We start from the raw sequence: 18,515 nt of genomic DNA, 5'->3' as shown, positions 1-18,515 counted from the left end.
CCCGAGAGATTCTGAGCGAAGATGGTGAGTATCAAGGCCGACACTTGCTCCGCGTTGCAAAATCTCACGTTTACAACTATTTCGAATGCCAAAGAAAATTGATAGGATCTACCGAAAATTTGAAGTTGCCGCTGTGATTCTGCGTGTTCAGCGCCACTCAACACGTGATGTCAGCCGTCGAAACTAGAGCCCTTTCTCCACACTTCTTGGGATTCGGAAATCGACGCTGTTCCTACAGCTAAAGAGCTGTTCCTATTATTCCAGCCAACCCGCCGCGGTGGCTCAGCGGTTACGGCGCTTGGCTGCTGGCCCGGAAGACGCGGGTTCGATCCCGGCCGCGGCGGCTGAATTTCGACGGAGGCGAAATTCTAGAGGCCCGTGCGTTGTCAGTGCGTTACTGTGCGTTGTCAGTGCACGTTAAAGAACCCCAGGTGGTTGAAATTTTCGGAGCCATTCACTACGGCGTCTCTAATAGCCTGAGTCGCTTTGGGACGTTAAACCCCAATAAATCAATAAATCGAATCTATTATTCCAGCCTTACTGGTATGGGCATGCTGAAAGCTTCAATATCTGCATACAGCACAAATGCTTCAAAAAAAAAAAAAAACACAGGTCGGCCCTGCCGGAATAAATATGCAATCAACACCATATTGCGAGCTTAGGCAGTAGCCAGCGTGGTGAACGGCTAATTTCTTCCCGAGATAAGAAATTTGTGAACTGAGCGCTTTCTAAACATCAACTGGTCTGACACTACCGCAGAAATATGGCCCAGAGAAGAGAATGGTACTCACCACACCCCACCAAAGGGCATCGGCATAGTTGCCGAACTTTACAGGGTTGATATCTTTCTCGGCGAGAAATACAAGAAATGAAGAAAAGATGAGTCCTAGAAATCCAATGTACAATGTAGTGATGAGCTCCTGCAATGGACACAAATCACATGTGTTAGGGCACATCTCTGTCGCGTGCATGCAGGCTCAGTTCGCTTCAAGACCACAGCCTGCAACAGACTCTAACTGAAAATAGGCAGTGCATTGTAAGAACTAATGCCACTTAGGGTAATACTGCGAGTGACTGTAAGAAAATTCGGAACACAAGCGCGTTTCTTTGGATGCTAAAGTGCGAAATCAAAAGCTATATAGCGAACCCCATATCCTGGCTACACTCTGAATTCCACATTCTGGATCGACTGCACGCTAAATTGCTATGCGAGTAACTATAATATGAAGAGATTACAGGAACCTCAAGATGGAAATATCAAAACTGCTGTAAGAATGTGAATGTTAACCTAACGCTCGCTGCAGCGGCGTAATAGGAAAAAGCGGCGTCGCAAAATTGATGTGATTGTGCTGTTCTCCGCTACCATCCTCAGGGGTTTACTGCAAATTTCAATTGCTTATCAAGAGTTAAACGCAGTTCACTTTATATGCGCTTTAAAGGGGGCGCCCCTTATTGTTAAACAGAACCTTGCCGCTTGAGCTATAAAAGCCATCTCGTTTCTAAAAATGGTAGCATTCGTACAAAGTAAATCACCTGGCACCCCGTTTGTTGAAACGACGACAAAGCTCAATTAGTATGAACGTCTCTTTTAAAGCTCTCTGTAAGGAGAGAAACAGAAGACTGATATTCTTAGAGCTAAACACCTGAGTTAAACATAAAAAAGGCTTCGTCATCTCATGAAACAAAGAGAAAAAATGGAAAGGTTTAGGCTTGTTCCGGTGGCATTTTTAAGGGAAAAAGTGGTGGTGTTTTTCATTGATTCATTCTTTATTTTTGCTCACTATACAGTGAAAAAAGGAGCCAAGGGAAAAGCCGTTCAAGCACGGCTTGAGATGTCCTTGGTCCCACTTACCAGGCACCGTATTCAAACCGAGTAGACGTGCGAAAGCATGTGTTTAGCCTGGCTGGCTGATGGTTTTGCTTTGCTGGGTCGTCGGCACGTCCGGCGACGGTATTAGTTCGATAGTAGCATTAGTTGATGACGACAGCGATGTGCAATGCAAAGCGTGAGAGTGTGCTCCAGTTTAGTACGGAACGTGACCGGCTGCGGCGACAGCATGGCGCTCTCGTGCAGTGGCCAGCCATTCTGATCTGTGTCGCCGCCGCGGGTTCGAACTTCATTCGCCGGAATATTCATTTTATTTATTTGTATTGTAGTCTAGCAGCCGCGCTCGCTTACTGTGGCGAACTGTGAAGGTGAAAGACGACGACGATCCTTAGGTGTGAAGCTCGCTCGCTGCCCGAACGTTTGGCTGAACCTTTGCTGAATGTTGCAGAGTGACCTGGGTTCTGCTGAGTCACAACCCCCTCCTACAGTATATAGTTTGTCCAAGGCCACCCTCAAGGTCAATCTTCACATACACTCCTGAGCCGGTTTGACTCCGTGGAGTAGAGCCTCCGCACAAAAAGTTTTATATGTGCGCTCACTTCAGAGTATTCGTCTGTTTGCGCACTTGTTCAACACCCTAGTGGGAAATAAGCGCCTGAACTAAGAGACTACAGCTTATTATCGAAACGAGCCATCGCTTATGAGTGCACGCGGAGATGTGTACTCCGTGAGAGAACTAAAGTTCATCAAGATAACCGCGGTTCTTCCCATGTGCTGCGAAGAGAATTCAGGGACATGTTTTCCATTCCTGACTTGTTTATTTCCATTTATTTCTGTTTATTTCCGTTTATTTCCGCTAATGCCCAGTACAACAGAACTTCTTGAATTAAAGTTTAGCTGAAGCTAACTTTAATTAAAGGAGACACAAGACCAGCAAATGTTTTCCTATCTTCCTGTTCTTCTCAATTTTCCTGTGTGCTTCTTTTTCGCTCGTTTAATTTTCTTAATAGCGCACATAACCATCAGCCATTCAATTCGATTGCCACCTTCTTAAAACCACATTTCCTCATTTTGCAGAGACCGCAATAACGTTTCTTTCTTGCATTTTTCTTGCTCTAAGACGCAGCTAGTAGGTGAAAGGATCATCGCTTTGACCTAAGGAATTACCACAATGCCATTTATTTTTGCTCTAATGTAGGAATTCACGGACTGGGACAGTTTTCATTTATGAATAAATGGTCAAACAATTTTACTCAAAAATCACCTTCATACTGTCGAAGACAGATGGAAACCTTTAGACGAAGCCGCTAAGATCACTCAGTCGGAACACCTGCCGTCGAAATCAATAATAAAAAGAGTCCACTCACACCAAACGGTGCTAGTGACAAGACAGCTCTTACGGAGGGTAGATTCTTGGGCTTGTGGGTTATTGACTCAGCAAAAGACGTAGCTCAAAAAAAGACGACTTCCGCCTTCATAGTATGGGATGAAAAACCATACGGTCAAAGAAGGTATTTGTATTGGGTCGAGTACAGCTCCCATCCTTAACAATTTGTTGCTTGCCCGGTTGGACCGGTCTTTTGGTGATAAAGTAACAGATGCCAATCTTATCGAGATTTTTAGGTACCTTGAAGAATTTCTCATTGCACTTAACAGAAACGAAGGTTACTTCATGGATGACACTTTTAAAGTCATCACGTTGTTTCGTGAAAATTTTTAACCTGTCTAACTATCGTTTGAACTACCTGAAACAGGTATAATCGAATTCCTTGACATCAACCTCATGCATACTGCATCATAATCGGACGTGCTAGGTGTTCATATGTCGTGGGGGAAAAACCATAGCTGCCATTTTGTTCACAGCACTGTACACATATGAAAAGATGCATTGTTCGGCTTTCATTTCTCAATGCCCTCAACAAATCCTGCCCGCACTTCATGAATGAAAGTTTTTCACAGCAGTGCAAGCGACTGGGAAACGCTCACCGTTTCCTGTTGCAGAACGGACTTGAGTCTGTTGCGGAAGGCGTTCCGAAGAAGTTATGCCAGAAAAAACCGAAGGTCAATTAAGAGGCTCCGCTTAAGAAAGGAAAAGTTGCCGTCATCCGATACTGTCATAAGCTGTCCCATAATTTAAAAAAAAAAATAGAGCAGCGATCGTGCGCTAGAGTGGTTTTTTTGGCCCCAAATAAATTGAGTCACCTGTGCACAAAAAATGTGACAGATCAGTTCAGTTCAGTTTATTTACCTTAAAGGCCCCCTTGTATCGGGGGTATTACATAAGGGATGGGATCTTAATAAAATGAGCAAACAAAACAGCGAAAAAACAGATGTAAAAAAGACGGTTTGCTGTGCAAAAAAAAAACATGCGACAAATTTGTCAATTGCACTGAAAACGCCGTGTCTCGGATACCTCTTTAATTTGGCATGCAATATATAGGACAAAGGTGGAGATGCCTCAATGACAGGCTTCGGAAGCATGGGTGTGACGTGAAGGACATGCGTGGGAAAGGTCAGTCAGCCCACTGCCGCGCTTGTTAGTGCATACTCCTTTTCAAAAAATGCGCGGTGTTAAAAGTGCCCAGAAACCGGCTAACATGTGAAATAATTCAGCTGAATGGATTGTACTGTTGGAAAATTATTTTATAAGTAGCTGTTCTGTCCCACTGTCGCCAAAGGAGCTTGCGTATCTGGGGAATATGCTTTGCTAACGCAATGTACTGACGACATAACTGTGATGCGATGGTGTAAAACCCACTCTTCCTTTGTGCACTAAATAACTGCTTGAAGTCAGTGCTGCGTGCGTCCGCCTTTCTCAGTCTTTATTTTTTTTTTTGCGCTACGTTTCTTCCCTGAGCTCTTGCCACAATGCTCGGGAGAATGCAGCGTACCCAGTTTCATGAAAAGCCTAACAACAACAGATATGTGAAATTCTCAAGAATTTCGCTACTAATGCGGCCGCAGCAGGCTTTATTTGAGATACGTGATCGCTGCTATGGACCATGTCAGCTTCTCACGATTCCTCAGCCAGACTGAGCAGCAATGAGGCGCCTGTGGTTGTAAGCTGCGCAGAATGATTGCTGTTCTGCAGACATATACGTAATGCAGAGGCATGCACCTTCGGTTCTGGACTTCGAAAAAGCTAACCAACGCGTGCACTGCAGGAGCACTGTAGATGCAGTCAGGCGAAATGCGAAACTAAATGCTTCCACAGTAACAGCCCCATACGCTATGAAGCATTACTTTAGTCTACGGTAAAATGAATATTACGCAAACATAGTGCACGGCAAACAAAACTCACTTGCAGAAAACAGCACAGACAGCACCAAAACTTGCTTCATACTACAATGATGTGAGACAGGCCGCTTTAGTCGCATTTCGATGGAGGCTAAATTCTAGGGGCCCGTGTACTGTGCGATGTCAGTGCACGTTAGAGAACCCCAAATGGTCGAAATGTCCGAAGCCCTTCACTGCAGCGTCCCTCATAGCCTGAGTTGCTTTGAGACTTTAAACCCCCATAAACCAACCTCTAATTTCTACACTGATAAATTCTCAATAGCCAAAACTTGGGTCTAAAAACTTTGAAATTTCTCACCTCTGTTACACAGTACATACCCAGTCGAGAAACAAAACAGAAAAATCTTTGTTGACACAACAGATTTTCAATAGTGATCTTGACAAAAACTTATAGCAACGAAATAAACTTCAGCAGTAGCAACAGAATTTGGTGTAGTTACAACAGAAAAGTACTACAGGCTGCACAAAAGTACCAGGGAAAAAATCTAAAGTTCTACCCCTAGTCGTATTCCATTTTATTGCAATCGCTTTGAATCCCTAATCCATTAAAAAGCTCAGCACTGAATCGCGTCTCCGCAAGAGAGTATACCTGGCGGTGCGCGTAGACGACAGAGCCGAGCAACTTCCAGGTGCCCCCTCGCCTGTCCATGCGCACCATCCGAAGGATCTGGAAGAACCGGAGACCTCGGAGAGCCGACGCCGCGAACATCTGGCCGCTGCTGCCCATGGCCAGCACCACCACAGAGGCCACGATCACGATCACGTCTGCGATTATGCACAGCACCACTCGCCTCTGTATACTACTGCTCTGCCGCGGTCAACATATCCCTCCTCCTAGTCCACTTACGACAGAGACCACTGCCACTTAAGCTCAAGTAATGCTGGGGGTACTGAAAAGTAGGAAGGTGTTGTCAGGGAAGCAAGCATTGTGCACATAAATCTCCCCGGAAATGACCTGGCAGTCACCGAGTGACAAGAAAATTCAAACAGCGCTAAAGAACAGGACCAGGAAGAGGAGGAGACAAACACGGAGCTGATGTTCAGCTTTATTTGCCAAACTTAAAAAGCGTGACCACAGGTTACGATCATTGGTGGATTTCTTGCGTGAGAGGCGTTTGGGCGTCGTGCAATCCGACAAAGAAGGCTTCTTTGTTGTACTTTCTGAGAAGCAATATTCAGGTAGAGCATGTGATGCCCTAAGGAAACATTTCAGAGTGACTAGAAAGGATCCGGTACAGAATAAGAAAAATGCCGTTTCATTATTGAAAGGCATTGTGCTTCTAAGTTTGGCAAGTAAAGTTAAGATTCAGCGCCGTGTTTGTCTCCTCCTCTTTGTGGTCCTGTCGTCTAGCGCTGTTTGTATGCACTTGTCACCATGGAACACCAACTGGCTCAATCTGCCGTTCTGCTACAGCCACTGAGTGATGCCTATGCCTCGCTCACCTGCGCTATGCACCAACGTCTCTCGGCGTTGTCTATGCACCTTTGACGTAAGCAAATCCTGCATCGTGAGCCCCCCCAGCCTGATTCCCAGCGTGCCGAAATTAGCGGTGTCATTTGTCCCGGCGAATTGCGATTAGCTGCCAAAGCTGTCGGAGGCATATCGTGCCGATCCCCGAGGTCTTCAAACAGCGCTCTCCGAAGCGTTGCCTTCACATCGGCTTGCTTGCCGGTTCTTTTTCCAATTAAGTTCAATTCAAGTTTTTATTTTTCTTTCCATGGAAAGGGGGAGCTGAGGCAATAGGCTGACTTACCTGACGAAGGCCTCAGCACCCACATACAGTTGGCAATGCAGTGGCAAAATAAACATGAAAAATCTTGTTTTTAATACAACTTAGAAAAAAAAGAGGACATATATGCAGGTTGTAACACAATAATGCACCAAAAACAATTCCCAACATTAACTTTTCTGCTTAAAGTTCGCAGAAGAGGCAACACAACCAACATTTGCTTATCAGAGTACATAATCACCAAACAAACTAGCACAATTTATGGAATACACAGAGTAACTAAGGAAATCTTTAGTGAAAAATAATAGAAACTGAATGTTACTAGTTATTAAGTAATGTTTAAGGTTCGCATTGGACCACGATGCGGAAAAACTGAAGTCAAAAGCTGGCGGTAAATTATTTATGGCTGTAGGAACTTGGTAGCGTAGTGTTGGTTTACCGTAACTGGACAGGATTTTACGGACCAGTTTTCTTTGCGTTCTGAGGAGACAAGTTCACTGATTTTGGTGTAAAATCGCTTCATTTCACCACTCAGTTGCACTAGCTCTTTAAATGAAAGTGTGATGCTTTCATAAGCGTAATTAGGTGTATCGACTACGCATGTGCAAAACTTGCACTCATTCCACAAGCTGATACTCTTATTGGGATTTGACATCCGAAATCATAATAGAATTGTTCTCTGACGACGAAGTGTGCCACTAAGGATCAAACGTGCGTGCTGCCAGCAGTATGTGTTTTACTTCATTGTGAGTCCATTATTCTGTACTGTGACAACTAGGGTATCCTGAATTAGAACACGCCTGAAACTCACCCATTATGTCTCTTCTCCGTTGATAATGGGCGGATGCTTTGTATATAAGCCACAGCTATAATTTCAATTTCAAGTACCACATATTACGAGAGTCTGTTTGTATATAAGCCACAGCTATAGTTTCAATTCCAAGTACCACATATCACGAGAGTCTGTGCTTTTCATACCGCACCCAGAGAGCGACACTGAAGCACAACTGTCAGCCCTCGCAGCACTGATGAAAGCTACGAGCGTTCAAAGAGCAATAGAATCAATAGGGGCAGAATCATTCCGATGTAGGACCCTGAAGATGTGCATGAAAAATACCGGGTGTTTAACCTAAGATGTTCTGTGATTTTTAAAAATATACTTTTTTGAGTTAGAAGATCTCTTTTGCGGCATAGCATTCTCAATGGTGTCGCAAGTCAGGATACAACTTAGATGTGCTAACTAATAGGCTGGTTAAATGATACTTAATTCTTGCCTTTCCATGTATCACTGCTAATCTCCTTACTTACACAGAGGCGTGTAGCCCACGGAAAACGATATCCATATTCATGTCGCCATCAGCGCTGTGGACCAACAAATTTTAGCTGTTTCGACGAGTTGCGTGCACTGGAAAGGTTTCTTTAGCTGCAAGCTTCTCGAATGCGCATGTATTTTGGCGCGATGTAGCCAAAATTTGTTAGGCTACAGCGCTGAATCCTAAAAACTGGTACGGATATAACTTGGGGTGTATTAAACGCCTCTGAATAAAATAGGAGACCAAGAGCAATACTTAAAAGTTATCTGTTCAATATTACATAACCAGCCTATTAGCTAGCACGTCTTAGACGTACTCTGATGCGGTACACCGGAGGCAATGCTATGTCGAAGAAAGCGCGCTTCTCACTGCAATGCCTGTACGGTCGTTAGGGTAAGAAAATAAATAAATAAAAAGCATATTTTCAAAAATTGCAGAATATCTTAGGTGAAACAAACGGCCTACAACAAGTGTCCAAGCACGAGATATTTTTCGCTGCAGAGTCCAGCATGCTTGAGGACGAACTCAATGAAAGAGATGCAGAAGCAGAGCGCAGCGTCCGGCTTAGTGCACTGAATTCTGCAGAGCGCACACTCCTTCCAAGCAGAAAGTGTTGCTGTCTTTAAGAATGTGGATGGGGGTGTCGGGGTGGCTACTCTTATTTCAATTTGGTGCAGTGTGGTTATCTTTAGCAATGACAAGGTGTCGGTTAGCCACCGAGTCATAACGACACAGGACATATAAATAAACCTGCCGCCCACTGTTGAACCGCACGTGTTGCAAGAACAGCGAATGACATGATCTCAGCAACGACCGCATTCGTAGCAAAAAAAAATCAAGGGCGAAAGAAACCATACAAAGCAATAATGGCTTCCACGTACCAACGTGCATGCGCTAATATATCCGTGCCCGTTACTGTGTATTTTTCCACACCTCTAGGTTCTCTCAGGCAAACTTAGTCGCATCATGGTTGTGAGAAACAGAAGTAGTGTGACAGTGTAGTCTGTGCAGCAAGTATAAAGCGTCGCGAATCGGGGAGCAACTTAAAGCTAGAAACTGCTCCCACGTCCATGCTGTCAACACCGCGCAGTGTCCACGCTGAATGCATACTGCCCTTAAGTTTTTTTGAAGCCGGTCCTGTATATTTAAAAGCTGCTCCTGTTCTTTTTTAAGATTTATTTCTCTTGCTTAATCACAAACTCGCACTTGGTCCTAGCCCTTACGTTTGCCCTCTTACCACTAGGCAGACACGCCACTCTCATGCTCTCTCTTTAATGCCTCACTTTGCAAGGACGAATTTATACAAAGTCTCTTTTTCCCCTAATACAATTGCAGACTGGAATAGTTTGCCTGCTTCTTCCCTCCAGTCTTTAGATATGCTGGAGTTAAGTATGTAATGACTAGAGACCGGATTTTAGGCAAATGCCTATTTTTTTCAACGCTTCGTAGGGGCACCATTTTTACATATGAGCACGAATTAGGTGTTGACAATATGTTTAATACTCTTTTTATAGTGCCTATAAATGCCTATTTTGGGTGCCAGTGCCTATAAATGCCTATTTCCGACGTTGGTGCCTAAAAATGCACTATTTTACAGAAAAGGGGCCTGAAATACGCTGTGGTTTTGCTTTCTGATTCTGTTTGCTTTCGAATCCATTTCGGTTTTGAGTAGAACACACACGTGGCAACATTAGATGACCTCGTCAGTTGGCTGTGGTGAACACTGCACCTACGCCGGCTGCGTACGCAATACCAACCACGTCAGCCGAAAATATCGAAGCAACCTTTTTCCTATTTTCTGCCATTTTATCGCGGCAGCTTGTTGATGGCTTTGGCTGTTAAAGTGGTAGTTGACCAGAAGGAACCACATTTCGGAAAGTATACGGAGTAAGTTGTAGGTTCGCCCAAATAATTCCAGTTGGTTCCATTTGAAACCAACTGTAAAATGTTCCAAAAACCTGCTAGAAACAGTCTAAGTGATTAAAATTTCCACCTGGGTAACTGCTACTGCTTTCCACCTGCTACTGCTTCCATAGCTTTAACAGTGATTTCTAGATGGATGATGTTTATTTTACCTTGGATCCTCGTGGATGTACGTAGGCCCGTGAAGAACTATGATTCTTTTCGGCATATTCCGCATCAAGCAGCACTGTGTGTAAGATTTTCTAGCATCTCGTATTTATGGTTTCCAGACCCTTCTAATGGCAAGCACCATTTGATAGTCGCGTGGCTCCAGACACGTGAAGCCACAAACTATAAAACACTGTTTACACAAATGACAACATATTTATTAATGTTGGAGCACCGTGCAATAAATAAGTTCAATTGCTGTGTGAGCGAAGACTGAACTCATTTGTCAGATGCTTTGAATTGACAATGTTTCTATAAATTTCTAAATACATGGCCTCCTCTTAAGGTGTTCATTGTTTCTATTTTTCTACACGACAAGCGAAGAATTTGTTTCGAGGTATACCAAAGTGTTTTAAAAGGGTTGGTAACCGTCCCTTTTGCTCTGCTGAAGCATGTGTATTGTACGAAAAGTTGCGCGACAGCCTTAAAAAAAACGGCTTCTAATGTTCGCACCTTGCTTAAGGTCCCAAATCATTCGTGCTGCGTTTTTGTTTTATTTTACGGCAGATATTGCGCGCTGAAGTTCGGAACTGTGTGCACTTTTGATAAAGTTTATAGTGCCTATTTTTCTCCGTTAGGTGCCTAAAATGCAATTTTAGCCGCCTATTTATGGCGCCTAAAACGTGCTTTTTAGTGCCTAAAAATCCGGCCTCTAGTAATGACTGTGAAATCTTGCCTCCTGTCAGTTCTTGGGTGTCGGTTTTGATTGTGTCAGTTTTTTTTTGTACTTATATTTTATGTGCAGTAATAACCACTTCAACTGGTCTACTCAATGTGTTGATGTGTTTTGTAACTTGTGCTTTCATACTTTTTTAATTTTACGAAAATATATACCACTCCTGCTTGGGCGCTCAGCCTGCAGTATGTTCAAAATAAAAAAAAAATAAAAACGGGCCAATCAAGCTCGAAGAACGATCGAGTGCCAGCATGCACAAAGGTGTAGATTGTCGCGCACCCCGTGGGCGCAGGCGTGTCAGTCCCATTGTCACGGCCAGTGTCGCAGGGGTGGCCCGGAAGAGCACTCACCTATCACACAGAACGGGCTCCGGAGGAAGCGTAGCCTCCCCATCCACCCTTGGTACCTGGACCGGCACCCTGCCGACCATAGCCGGCAGAAGAACTCGATGGTGAACCAGATGACCATCACGATCTCCTGCGCGAGCAAGAAGAGAAAGAGCGGCGTTTCACCGACTGCCTCGTTAAAAATGGGTCGTCGTCTCCCATTCCGAGCGAGCGGATGCTACGGGAGGCGTACTACGTTCCTACATTAAAAAAAAAAAAAAAAACGGACGCAGCCGAGGAAGCTCGCATACGTCGCGTGCTTCAGCTTTCTGGAAGCTGAATCCGCTTTCGGAGTCAGTAAACAGCTGCAAAGAATCGCGCACCGAACAAGGGCGGTATGCAAACCAATAAGCAAAATTACCACGCGAAAGGCATTCCGACCTCGTCTTATTCGCGCTGCAATTATTGGAATTTCAGTTACGCGCCCATTACGCCGAGCATGCCTGTTCAGAGAAAAGAATAAAGCCTCCTATTATAAATCGAGCTGCGTTGAAAGCCACCCCTCGTACCACGTGTTCATCTGAGTCCGAAGTGTGGCGTCGGAGCGCGAGATTGGACAGGAGAGCCTGCGTCGAAGCGCGAGAGCGCCAAATTGCACGGACGTCGTCGAATCCTGGGCAATCAGAATGCGGCCATTGCCATTCCACACAACGCGCCACATGAGGTATAGTACTGTAGTTCCAATGTTGACAGTATACAGAAACGGCACCCCACGATTCACTGCTTTGAAGCTGAAACCGACGAGCCAGAAACGGTGTGACCGGGCATAAAACAGGTGGAGTGACAGTAACATAAAAAGCCCGGCGCGCTGACCGAAAAACTGCGAGCACACTTCGGCAACTAAAGTTTTGGGAGGCGAAGCCGAGGACACTATGCCATGAGGACATCCGGTGCATGTGACGTCACACCGCTCCCGTGGCTATATCGATACCCAAATTATACATCTTGCGGGGATCTTATGTGTTAATTACGATTAATTACACATTTTTTCATCTATTTGACACAAATCCGATGTCTTTCCGACAATCCTGTGATAATTTTCACTATGCCGTGACGGCTTCCGGCAGATCTGACGTCACACCATTCCTGTGGCTATATCGACGTCCGCGCTATTTCGACGCAATTTCGACAATTTTGCTTGTAGTTAATTAACTAATCAATCCATAGTCATGACATTTGGCTTCTAGGTTCATTTTTTCTTCCTCTATATGAAGCAACCATTCCTTTTCTCCTACCTCTTTTAGTTCCCGAGTTAGCACGAGTTAAACGAGGCGAAAGGTGTGACGCCCTCTGCTAACGCACAGCAGTATGAGCCATTAAAGGCTTTCGCCTTAAAATATTTTGCAAACCACGCGCAAACAGTGACTGGACGTCATAGCTTAAACTGCGCAACGTCATCGCCTTCTGCACATCGCGGACGAGGTGCGGCATGGGATTGTCTATACCCGAGAACCACTTCCTGGACGTCGCGTCGAGCGCGTAGCTGCTGCTGCAGTGCCAACATTTTTCTTGCTCCTTCGCTTTCTCAGTCTGGCCGGTAACACCATCGTCCTCTCCAAAGGGACAGTGACACCATGCCCGCACTGCTTGTGCAACGTTTGTGCGCGGCGACACCAAAGCTGAAGTGCCAAAAAGACGCGACGCTGAAATAAAAGTTTAAGGCTTCGCGTCATCAGTGCGCTCGAAACAAACCACCAGTCGCACATGTTCTCGTTTTTCATGGTTGTTTGAGCCAGCATGCTTCGTCCCCGTCAGTCTGCGGAGGTGACTTTAGTTACAGTTGCTTGGGCGTGCCAAAGTGCGCCGTAGTCAACCGTAACACAGTCTCCGTTCAGCGGATTGCTGTCAACGAGGAAGAACAACTGCCGTGCGACCCCCGTGTCTAGTCAAGTGGAGCTAAGTGCGGTAACGACCAGCTGTCACATCGCGCCCCTCTAGAAACACTAACGTCTTCGGGAGAGCCACTCAGGTGTGCTCGGATCGGCGGGCGTGTCCGCGAAATGCTGCCTGATGTCGAGCATACGTAACGTTTTCAAAACTCTGCCTGTAATACTCATAGCAGAGCAGCAAGCTGGGCTAGTCGGTGGATGTTCATCTCGAAAATGGAGTAACTGAACCAGGAAGCACGGACAACAGGAGCAGAAGTGGACAGGATGCGCGCAGACTCAAGTGATCAGGTGAGAGTCTGCGCGTGTCCTCTCCACTTCTGCTCCTGTTGTCCGTGTTTTCAAGCGAAGTTACCTTATTTCGAAGGTAATACTCATCTTCCGAAGTCCTGCCTCAGTGTCGTAATTTCTTTCATACCAGTAACTACTTTTACATGCGCATATGAGGGGTGTTTACTGTGAGGAATGAAGTTGAGTTGTTCAGTTGAGTTGTTGTATGCTACAGGTGGAATTAGCCTTGCGTATTCTGCCGGCAATTGCCCCACCGTAGCGCCACTTATATGTTAATAATGTCCGAAACGATTTCACTTTGCTGCATCTTTGACCCGGCCTCATTCTCTGGCTCACAAGGAGCAAAATCTGGGCGACAAACTGCCTCCCACCCTTGTCACTTCGTAGCATGAGGACCCCGCCGTAGTGGCTCAGTGGTTACGGCGCTCGGCTACTGACCCGAAAGACGCGGTTTCGATCCCAGCCGCGGCGGCTGAATTTCGATGAAGGCGAAATTCCAGAGGCCTGTGTGCTGTGTTATGTCAGTGCACGTTAAAGAACCCCAGGTGATCGGAATTTAAGGAGCCCTTCACTAGGGCGTCTCTCATAGCCTGAGTCGCTTCGGGACGTTAAACTCCAATAAATCAATAAACCAAACTGTAGCATGAGGTTTCTCCGCAGCACGGCAAATCGAAAATTCCTTCTACGGACTAAAATACACACAGCCATCCCGTATCGGTCAGTGAGCGTTTACCCGTACAGTTCTGACGCAGGCCACTGAGTACTCGCTTCGTCGTTTCTCAATTGTAATAACCATTTTATTTCTGAACTGCGGTTGCAAATCCGCCATGCGTACCCAACAACTCTGGACAAAAGCATTTTTGAATGGGAAAAAGTATAAGAGCGCAATTTTTTCATGCATTTTAAGGCCTCACTATAGCCAGCAATACTTCCGCAGGTCTGCCGTCAGCAGTCTTGCATTTTATGACATTAACTTTTTTGCTATCGTCAAAAGCGTTCCCTATTAGTTTTCTATGGTAGTCCTAACTCCTCAACGCGAGCGCTGCAAAAACGAAAGAAAGATTTTGCTACAAATCAGAAGAATGGACCACCCATCTTCAATATTTTCATAACAGTACCTAGCGATCTTCTAATATTCAAAAAATTTTTTCAAGAATGTTGGATATGAATACGCGATAAGCACTAATTCTTCCGTCATCGGAGTGCTGCCTGCCGCGCCATCGCGCTGTTTGCTGTGAACATGGCGCAGGGAATGCAACCGTAGACAAGGAAGCAATCACCTCCGGAGACTTCGTGGAAACAATATGCTCGAGCACGAGGCTCGAACTGCCTGCAGGACACAATAAAAGCTGCTGCTTCGGTTTTAATTAAGTACTTACGGACGTCCCATTGTTTTAATTGAATCTTCAGCAACTGTTTCAAGAACGATAGAAGAATAGAAAAGAATGAAAAGAGGCTTCAGATGAACTCGCTACAAAAAGCTACGGCACGATCGGACATTGCGAACGATTACTTTGATGCTATTGCTCCCAGCCGAGGCATCACACACGAGCCGGAATTTTGGTGTGGTGATGGGCGGAAGTAGGTCGAGGGTACCGATAGGCGGCGTGCGGTGTTGTGATCGCGCTATTAGCAACGCGAGCCAGAGCACGCGGGGCCCGTGAACAGTCAGCAAAGCCGACCTCCTCGCGATGGCTAGGTGCCGGGTCTCGACAAGCGGAGGCAATAGCCCCTATGTCTCTTGAAAGGAAGGACCCGTCTCTACGTCGCCTACAAGAAACTTCGACGCGGCGGTCACAACAGCGCTAGACTGCGTCCGCTGGCCATCTGAACAGCGGTGGGCTAAACAATAAAATTGCCTGTGGTTTAGCTAGTAGGTAAGACACACGGTTTACGTAAGGGCTTGAACATTATTGTTTATGCCAATGAAGACGCTCCGGCAGTCAGTAAAGTAGTGAGACTTGCGCACAACTGACGAGGCGGGCGGTGTCTGCTCCGCCGTCGGCGCAGCGGCGAGGCGCGCGCATCAGCTGCGTGCTCTGACGTCACTCCGCGCATGCGCACAACTGACGGACCGTGGTGCCACGGCTCAGCGCGCAGCCACGCTGACCACGCGAAGCGGCTGGCGTAGTGTAGCTCTCGCTACAAAACCCCAATCCTCCCCGGTAATGAGAACAGCGCACCAAGGGGAGGGAACCGCCTGTTCCGACGATCGCTGCAGAAGGAAGCCGATGACGCCGTCAGAAGCGGTGACCGTTCTTTGAAGAAGAATTCAGGTAGGTTGGCATTTTGTCATCGCCTGCTTCCCGCTGAGCCGGCTTTACCCTCTGGTAAATCACCAGTACCTTCGGCGGAGCGGATTCGCACCCACTTCTGCCACCCAACAGTTGTTGTCTCCCACGCTTGTATACGGGATCGTGCCAGGATCAATGCGGCCGGAGACGGAATAGCGAGAGCCAGAGAGTGATGGGGAAGTCTACATGTTTATTTACAATATATACAGTAATCTGAGATACAACAAGGTTATGAAGGTATCTCATGTATCTCGTGTCCCTTCTGACACCTTCATGGCCTTCTTATATCTCATAGTATTGTAAGTAATGTAAATAAACATGTACAGCCTTCGCATTCCCCCTCCAGCTCTCGCTACTCCGTCTCCGGCCGCGTCATTCCTGACTCGAACCCGCATACAAACGTGGGCTACAACAGTGGCCAGCTATGGGAGGGGGGGGGGGGGGGGAGGGTGCTTTTGGAGGGCAGTTGTCTTTGCCAATTCGTCTTCGAATTCCATTTTTTTTAATTGCCCAAATGTGCTGTTGGACTTCGCCGTTGCTTTTTAGTTCCGCTGCTATGCACTTCTAGTGGGTACGGATCATGTTGATGGGTGCTTCTTCTGGAGGGTGTAGTTGGGCGAAAGGGTGGTGACTCGCGCTTCTGGAGGCTGAATGCGGGCGGGAGTGGCACGGGATGACGGATCAAGGGTGGCGGTGGGTGACTGGGCAGACCCCTAGTAAGAAGCTGCTCCTGGGAGGTGAAGGTGGAAGGTGGAGAATACTCGCTTGGGATCGAAGCTTCACTTCAACAGACACTAGACTGCCGGGTGGGGTACAGTAGAACTTATTCTCAGTAAAACTACACGGCTTCGTTTATTTACGAAAGTGGCGACCAGCCTCAATACATATAACTATTCCTTTGCTTGGCTTGAAGCTGCGGTAAGCATAAGAAAATATTGCCGGTACTTTTATGGTTCAGAGAAGGAAGCTAATAAAGCAACCGTTTAAAACAAACAGCCTGTAGAAAGCAATACAAAAGGCAACCAGCCGTCGGTGGGGTTGACGTTGTCAGCTACCGTTGGGACTAGCCAAAGTGGCCGACCCCACCTCATGAACACGTTTATTACGATGGACAAAGTACTTATCCATCTCTTCAAATTAAGCTTGGGCAGGAACAGCAAACGCATGTAGCGATAAGACTGCGTGCACCTGGAATCTTTTCTGCCCCAGTTGTGCAAAATCCATGAAGTGAAGTCAGCTGCGAAGGACCATTACAAGGCGCCATCTACAGCTGCGAAATAAAACCTCTCGGGAAGGTCGACTTCAAGCGAAAGAGGGGAAATGCTTAGCCAGTCAATCCAGCTGTGCAAGCTACAATAAACAGATCTTCAACCAGCAAAGCCTCCGCTGTCCTCTTCAAGGCATCGGGGTGGGCTTCTTTCTTTCGTTGCAGCTTGCGCGTTGCGGTGACAGCGGCTGCCACAACCATGCCTCCCCATCACCGAGACTCTGAGACTGCTGTGCTCATGTTGTTCCCGGTTAAGCTGAGGCGTAGTTAGCTCTGACTGGCCGAGGCTGCCGAGACCTCCTGCCCATCCGTTGTTTGTGGTCACAGGAGCACTCCCGCAAGCAATAAAACGAGCATGTCTGCCGGAACGTACGTATTAAGGCGAAAGCCTTTAACGGCTGATTCTCCCGTCCGTCCGGCGTTGCAACCAGCGCCTGGGGTGACTCATCGACGAGCGCAGCTGACGTCTTCAAACGGATGACGGGTGTCCACCGAGATATGTGAGATAGTTACTGCGTCATTTCCTTTCCTCAAATACAATTTTCATTTTCTTCATTACGGCCCCTCTTTCTTCTTTCACTCCGACTTCCTCCCTTCCTGTACGGTGCGGTTCCGGGTGTCCACAGCTATGACAGAGAATTACTGCGCCATTTCCTTTCCTCAAAAAACCGTTGCCTTTGAAGGGCAAGGCATCGCGCCGAACGGGTGGTGGCGTTCCGTGGACTCCCTGACAGCGCTACAACACGCTGTCGCGTTCCACTAGTAAAGGCGAAGCTTCAGCGTTATTAATTAGCAGTTAATTAGTATTTAGGCATAGATTAGAATCAGCCATTAATTAGTGATTTGTGATTGCTTAGTAATTAGTCATTAATTGTGTGTGACGTCATCCAGTGGTGACGTCAGGAGTGCCACCGAGGCAGTCAAAGTGGTGCGAAAAACGCTTTCGCCTCGACGCGCTTTAGACAATCAAATTGCCCCCTGAATTTCTTTTCTTTGAAGAACACCCCTCGTGCACTTTTTTCGGTTGCACTTTACACGGATGGGCGACTGTATTCCTCAAGTCCGGTGGAAAGCGGATAGAGATTCAGCCTTGAACTAGGTATCCAATTAAAACCTGTCTCTTGGAAGGATATTTCACCCAAATGGCTTTCCTTGATTGCCGTTGTGTTCATTTCAGTTGCGACCGTCAGTCACGGGATCCTGAGGATCTAGCCCTAGTATCGAGGAGTACCCCCCCCCCCCCCCTTTTCTAACCGGTACAATATTTCCTCCGCCCTAGTGTTCTGCTTTTCTGGAGTGAAATGCTTGGGAAAAGGATCTTAGATGAAACTGTTACGTTGACCACGCAGTGATTCATTCCGCCTTCAAATTAAATCCGCCTCGTGCGGATTACTTATGGCCCTTTCTCTGTAGAAGT

The 18,515-nt window shown here is 46.5% G+C and overlaps 1 protein-coding gene across 4 annotated transcripts in view; it reads right to left on the bottom strand.

Moving 5' to 3' along the window:
• LOC149325131 (potassium voltage-gated channel subfamily KQT member 1-like) overlaps positions 1-18,515 on the bottom strand; it is a 469,319-nt gene that overhangs the window by 99,256 nt on the left and 351,548 nt on the right. For all 4 annotated transcript variants that reach the window (XM_089563197.1, XM_089563198.1, XM_089563199.1 and 1 more), the window contains exons 3-5: positions 11,325-11,451; positions 5,715-5,890; positions 792-920 (exon numbers count right to left, since the gene is read on the bottom strand). In XM_089563197.1, the coding sequence (XP_089419323.1) occupies positions 792-920; positions 5,715-5,890; positions 11,325-11,451 (432 nt within the window). The remainder of the gene's footprint in view (positions 1-791; positions 921-5,714; positions 5,891-11,324; positions 11,452-18,515) is intronic.

The sequence above is a fragment of the Amblyomma mixtum genome, chromosome 10, assembly GCF_055824585.1.
Source record: "Amblyomma mixtum isolate Tamu chromosome 10, ASM5582458v1, whole genome shotgun sequence".
Taxonomy (NCBI): domain Eukaryota; kingdom Metazoa; phylum Arthropoda; class Arachnida; order Ixodida; family Ixodidae; genus Amblyomma; species Amblyomma mixtum.
The sequence above is the reverse complement of the archived record's forward strand: the minus strand, read 5'-3'. Positions and strand labels throughout refer to the sequence as shown.